At 40.5% G+C, this 6,290-nt stretch overlaps 1 protein-coding gene across 1 annotated transcript in view; it reads left to right on the top strand.

Annotated features, from left to right (window-relative positions):
* Positions 1 to 4,182: 4,182 nt before the first annotated feature.
* Positions 4,183 to 6,290, top strand: part of LOC124123099 — a 106,576-nt gene continuing 104,468 nt past the window's right edge. Inside the window, exons 1-3 of the mRNA XM_048395829.1 lie at positions 4,183 to 4,199; positions 5,252 to 5,316; positions 5,933 to 6,217. Coding sequence (XP_048251786.1) covers positions 5,286 to 5,316; positions 5,933 to 6,217 — 316 coding nt within the window. The 5' untranslated portion in view covers positions 4,183 to 4,199; positions 5,252 to 5,285. The remainder of the gene's footprint in view (positions 4,200 to 5,251; positions 5,317 to 5,932; positions 6,218 to 6,290) is intronic.

Here is a 6,290-nt window from a genome sequence, read left to right as displayed (position 1 = left end):
AAGCAACACACAGGGACTTCAGTTTTATGCAAAGTTGTACCTTATGTTACAACTAGTATAAATAACACTATGTACTACACGAGTCGGTTGCCCTATGCATTATTCTAACGACACTTACTCAGATAAGGAAAACACTTGTGATACATGATGCGGAGCAGTCTACTACTGTGCCAATAGCGGTTTGAACTGGTACATCCTCCACCAATATATCCCTTTGATAAAAGTTTGCGAATGTGCTGACAGTTCTCCCAAAACACTCTTGATGACATCACTGAACAGTTGACAGTGGACCCTTGATGGTGGAAGCCAGGGCCGTGTGGATTATGTGCAGGACGAGGATCCCATCTTGCATATTGGCATGCTTACATAACGATCGCCCTGAGTCAGACTGATCAGCCACTTCCACTGCTTACTGGAAGATCTTACCACAGGACTATTTCTGTTGGTTATAATCCTTGCACATCAGCCACTTCCACTGCTTACCGGAAGAGCTTACCACTGGACTAGTTCTGTTGGTGATAATCCTTGCACATCACTCACTTCCACTGCTTACTGGAAGATCTTACCACAGGACTATTTCTGTTGGTTATAATCCTTGCACATCAGCCACTTCCACTGCTTACTGGAAGATCTTACCACAGGACTATTTATGTTAGTGATAATCCTTGCACATCAGCCACTTCCACTGCTTACTGGAAGATCTTACCACAGGACTATTTATGTTAGTGATAATCCTTGCACATCAGCCACTTCCACTGCTTACCGGAAGAGCTTACCACTGGACTAGTTCCGTTGACGATAATCCTTGCAGCGGCGTCTCAATTTGGAAATTGCCTTGGATGTAACTCATGTTTGGCAGGAGAACAGATGCCAAGGTTCAAAAGGACCTCATTTGGGGTCATCAAACTCCTACAAATTGCATGGTATCACAGCTGTCATCAGCACTGGATCATGATGATACTGCTGACTCGTCATCATGTCCAACATGTGCTTGGAGTCAATACTTTATTTTGGGTCAAAGGCAAAACTCTGTCAGCTCTATGAGTTCGTACAGCTGTGAGACCATGACTAAGTTTCATGTTACTAGTATGTATGTACTAGTATATATGTACTAGTATGTATGTTATAGTATGTATGTACTAGTAGGTATGTACTAGTATGTATGCACTAGTAGGTATGTACTAGTAGGTATGTACTAGTATGTATGTACTAGTAGTATGTACTAGTATGTATGTTATAGTATGTATGTACTAGTAGGTATGTACTAGTATGTATGTACTAGTAGGTATGTACTAGTATGTATGTACTAGTAGGTATGTACTAGTAGGTATGTACTAGTAGGTATGTTCTAGTAGGTATGTACGTGTCAGGGCCAATGAGGCGCTGTCAAAAGCAGTTGGATCTCTCCTCTTAATTAGTTTCATGCCAGGTCCTACAGGTATATATATTCTTTGGAACCTATAAAGTAGATTACAGGCATGTATCATACCATCTGTTCGGACATGTGTAAACTGCACTGAACCAAAAGCCCAAATTTACAAACAAAAGCAAATACAGAAGGAAATGCATGTGTCACGCTGTTTGGATAGAGCATCTGGGATACCTACTGTCAGTGCAGTATCTAGCTACAGTATCGTATATAGTAAATTTGGGTATACAAAAATCGCAACGGGAGACGTCTTAAGAATTTACAGTGATCTAAGCCTACCTAAGCCTACCAAATAATACTTGTTTAGCCTGCAGTCATATATTTATTTTATCTGACTTAGTCCATACGAGTGACCTACTCTATAAAATAGCTATATGTTTCTTCCAAGAAACATTGTCTATGTGTACGCCTTTATAGAACCATTATTCATTTTCGACAAACTTCAAGAATTTCAAAAGTTTTCAGGTTTGGTCTATTTTCCAGTCAAACTCTTATCAAAACAAAATTTCAAGAACACTCTCATGTATATTATGTTAAGCGCATTAGATTCTCCTTACACATTTGACAATAGGCCTTCTTTCAAAGTTAGTCTTTATTTTCAAATCCATCCATGCTACATGTTATTTCAGCTGTTTCTTTATCCCTAAAAAAAATATTGTTTCCCGATGGTTATATCTCAACTCAAATAATGGCATGCTTGCCCTTTCCGCGATTACCTGCTTTCTTCACTGACTGCGTGATCGGGTGTTGACTTGGTTCATTCATGTCATCGAATCCCAATTGCATAGGTCGATGCTGATTGCGTCCATCACTGGAGTGTCTGGTCCAGATTCGATTATTTACAACCAGTCATACAGCTGGAATATAGCTGCGTAATCGGATGATCAGCATCACTGTGGTGAGTTCAATCTGTTATTGGTGCATGTACGTTATTTCATCATTTGTTCACTTTCTGAAACAGGGATTGGGACAAGTACTTGAACCGGAACGAAATTTAGCATCTTGGGACCCGACGATATACTACTGTGAAACGGATACGCAAACAATATATCTTAATACTTTAACGAATTCCGACGGTCTTACCAGGGCATGTAATATATTAACTGTGTGTATTGCATTTTAATTCTAACTTGAAAGTGTATGTATACCTATACAGTATCTACTTGTTTTAAAAAAAATCGCCATTTATTATTTAGCACTATTTCTGCACAAGAAGCTCATGCATTTTAAACTTGAACAGCATGGATTGTGTTCATGCTACCAACCACCTATTTACCTGGAGTGGAATCGATCAGTATGATCACTCACATGCCGTTATGACTCAACATTCACTTGTTACCTAGTGATTGATAACAGCTGACAGTGTGTGTGTTGTGGGTTACATTTGGTAATGTTGATGACGAGCACAGGAAATAGAAAGCATGACATGGCTGTTTGACTATGCCCTTCTATGTTAGCATAATACATATTCAGTGTACATCGATGCATGTGCAGGTATTCGCGATTCCAATCACAGTCTCAAGCAAGTACTTTCAGTGATTTCAATGCAGGTCATGTCACTCCTGAATGAGTTCATGCTATCAAACACTGAATCATCTGGAGTTGTTCATTCGATCATCTGCGGGTTTCTAAGAATTTGCCAGCCAGCAGCCGCAGATTGAACCCGGAAGTGCTGATACTATCAACCAATGAACTTTCTGGACATGCTCATGTCATCAACCTCGGATGTCTCGAAGTTGTTCATCCTAACAACCACTGACGTATGTGTTTGTGCTCATGCTATCAACCAATGAACTTTCTGGACATGCTCATGTCATCAACCTCGGATGTCTCGAAGTTGTTAATCCTAACAACCACTGACGTATGTGTTTGTGTTCATGCTATCAACCACTAAATTACCTGGACATGCTCATGTCATCAACCACGGATGTCTCGAAGTTGTTCATCCTAACAACCACTGACGTATGTGTTTGTGTTCATGCCATCAACCACTTAACTCCCTGGACATGTTTATGTCATCAACCACGGATGTGTCTGAAGTTGCACATGCTAACAACCACTGACGTATGTTATTGTGTTCATGATATCAATCACTGAACTACCTGGATATGCTCATGCTATCAACCACTTAACTACCTGGGCATTCGTATGTCATTAACCATCGACGTGTCTGAAGTTGTTCATCCTAACAACCACTGACATATGTGTTTGTGTTCATGATATCAACCACTGAGATACCAGGAACAGAATCGAGTACTTACAGGCCGCCGTGAATCAACATTCACTTGTTATCTGGTGATCAAATTGCTAACAACTGACACGAAATGGTGTGTCCTATGGGTTACATTTTGAAACGTCGGCGTGAGAAGCCATGTTGATCACAAGTACTTGCATAGAGCACGGACACAGTAGTATGAATGTTGTAAATGTGTGACTGTGCCCTTCTCTTTGACTTCATGATATCAAACATATTCAGTGCACGTCAATGCATGTATAGATTTTCGCAATTCCAATTACAGTCTCACGCAAGTGATTTCGAGGATTTCAATCTGCCACTGACGGAGAGTCATGTCAAGTTGACACCCCACACATATGAAGCGTAATCTAGGCCAAGTCATTCCCTAACCCAGAGTAGGCTACACCCATGCTGTTTTCCCGGGAAATAAGACCGTCACTGGAAGCCTGGGCTGTCTGTGCAGGGGTGCATTTGACTGTTCTGTCACTATGTACCTGGATATGTGGGGATAGTCAGCAGTGTGGATTGAGCTGGGTAGGTAAGTGTTGTGTGCGTGGCCGAGCTTGGGAGGCACGGGGGCGTTGGAAGTCAGAGGTGGGAGAGTATGGGATTAGTGTGTGTGTGTGTGCGTGTGTGTGTGTGTGTGTGTGTGTGGGGGGGGGGGGGGGGGGGTGGGGGATGGGGGGGGGGGGGGTTGAGTGTACGGGTAGGTGGACAGGTGCGGGGTTGTGTTTGGAAGCTCCGGGTGTTTGCGGTGAGTATCGGGGTTGACTGGGAGGGGTACGGGTGAAAATGTACCAGGGCTTATATTTCTGATTCTTTAAATGCATCCTTCAGACTTCAGCTGTGGTGTTTTTTTTAATCTGCATCTGGATTTCGTTTACAAGGATGTAAGTCCCTGTACAATTATTTTCACACGTCATTTGTGGTAGACATAATGCACCACCTCTGTGGTCAATACTCTCATATGATATGATTCACACGTTGATGTCACAGCATTGCATACATGCAAGTCATATCCATTTTTTTAGTACAACAGTGTTGAAATACTAGATATAAAGACGAATCGACTCTTGAAAAATATTTTTAGTCACGATTAGTCAGATTTAGTAACATATTTTCAAAAGTACGAAATCGCCACTCCGTGACAATCAGTCAATTATAATAAACGATCTTAAGTTGAAATGAATAAAAATAAATCTTCATATGTACAAACATATCTACATAGTATGCATATATATGAGTGTGAAATGTATGTTAAACTGAACAGCAGAGCGAGGTTTCAAATGTTACATTGAGAGTGGATAAATCTACATGTAACATAGCTGGACCTTGTCAGTTTATGGAAGGACACTTGTGAGAACAAAGGGAGAGATCTAGCTGGTGTTGCTGTATTTTCTGACTATGTAATGCTACCATCCTTCTCAGAGAGTCTCAAAGTGTTGAGTTCAACGAACAGCTTATCAGTGTATTTGATGAACATTTTCTGTTTTTGATAATTGACACTACTGCATGCATGTAAACCGGTTCAATAGAAGAATCAAGTCGTGAATAAGAGGTGTATACATACATTCTCTTCCAAGCAGGCTTCATATGAACAAGTAGAGAACTCTTCAAGCCATGCTGAGGACAAGCACAGTTCTGTATTTCAGTGAGTACATCTTTTCATCACTACATGATCAAACAAACGTCCAGGTTACTGTGAGTTTCGTACAGTAACGTCAATGAAAAAGTGTAATTCTAGAAACCCACAAGAGCATTCATGAATATTGTCCATTTGAACCTGTGCCTAACTGTGACACAATATTCAACAGTAAATACTATTACCGTATATATCTATATCACCCTGTTCTAGATATAATGACATGGCAATAAATATGGTCGATATTCTGTTATTTAAGATTTGCAGTAAATATTTTACATTCAATAAAATGTAAACACAACCTTGTGTTCTTTAGCACAGCCATTTTAGTATATGAAGCCACGTTTAAATTTATATCAACATACACAATACATGTGCATAACTGATTTGTTTTAAGGATGCGATAAGACAATACATCAATCAATGGCACAGTCAGTGATAGATGGTTATTGCATGAAGTGGTTGTCTGCATGTGAGCAAACAGCTCTATGATTGTTTTACGCATCAAATATTTACACAGTAGTTACACGTTTGCACAGTATCAGTACTAGATGTGCGTTTTTTTTAATACAGCGTCTGGGTGTCTTTCTTACTTTCATTCATCTCTATTTTGTCATATTTTCAGCATTTCTGATTAATACAGTCGCAGCATGCGAGTGGGGCAAACATGGGGAGAATTGTGACAAACGCTGCCCCCCAAACTGTCAAGTTAATCTTCAGAGGTACCTCATACACTGTAACAAGGAAACAGGAGAGTGCTCCGATGGCTGCATCCCTGGATGGTATGCTGCTCAATGTGACCAACCTTGCAGCAAGAACTGTCTGGACAACGTCTGCAGTCATCAGAATGGACAGTGTACAAAGGGATGCAGTGGAAACAAAACAGGGGATTTCTGTGAGGTCACTGAAGGTATGGGATGATAAACGGTTTCACATTGTTCAATCGAAAACGTCTCTTCATCAGGTGTATCTACGATTCTTGA

The sequence above is a fragment of the Haliotis rufescens genome, unplaced genomic scaffold (assembly GCF_023055435.1).
Source record: "Haliotis rufescens isolate VD_foot unplaced genomic scaffold, xgHalRufe1.0.p SCAF_149, whole genome shotgun sequence".
Lineage (NCBI taxonomy): Eukaryota > Metazoa > Mollusca > Gastropoda > Lepetellida > Haliotidae > Haliotis > Haliotis rufescens.
The sequence above is the reverse complement of the archived record's forward strand: the minus strand, read 5'-3'. Positions and strand labels throughout refer to the sequence as shown.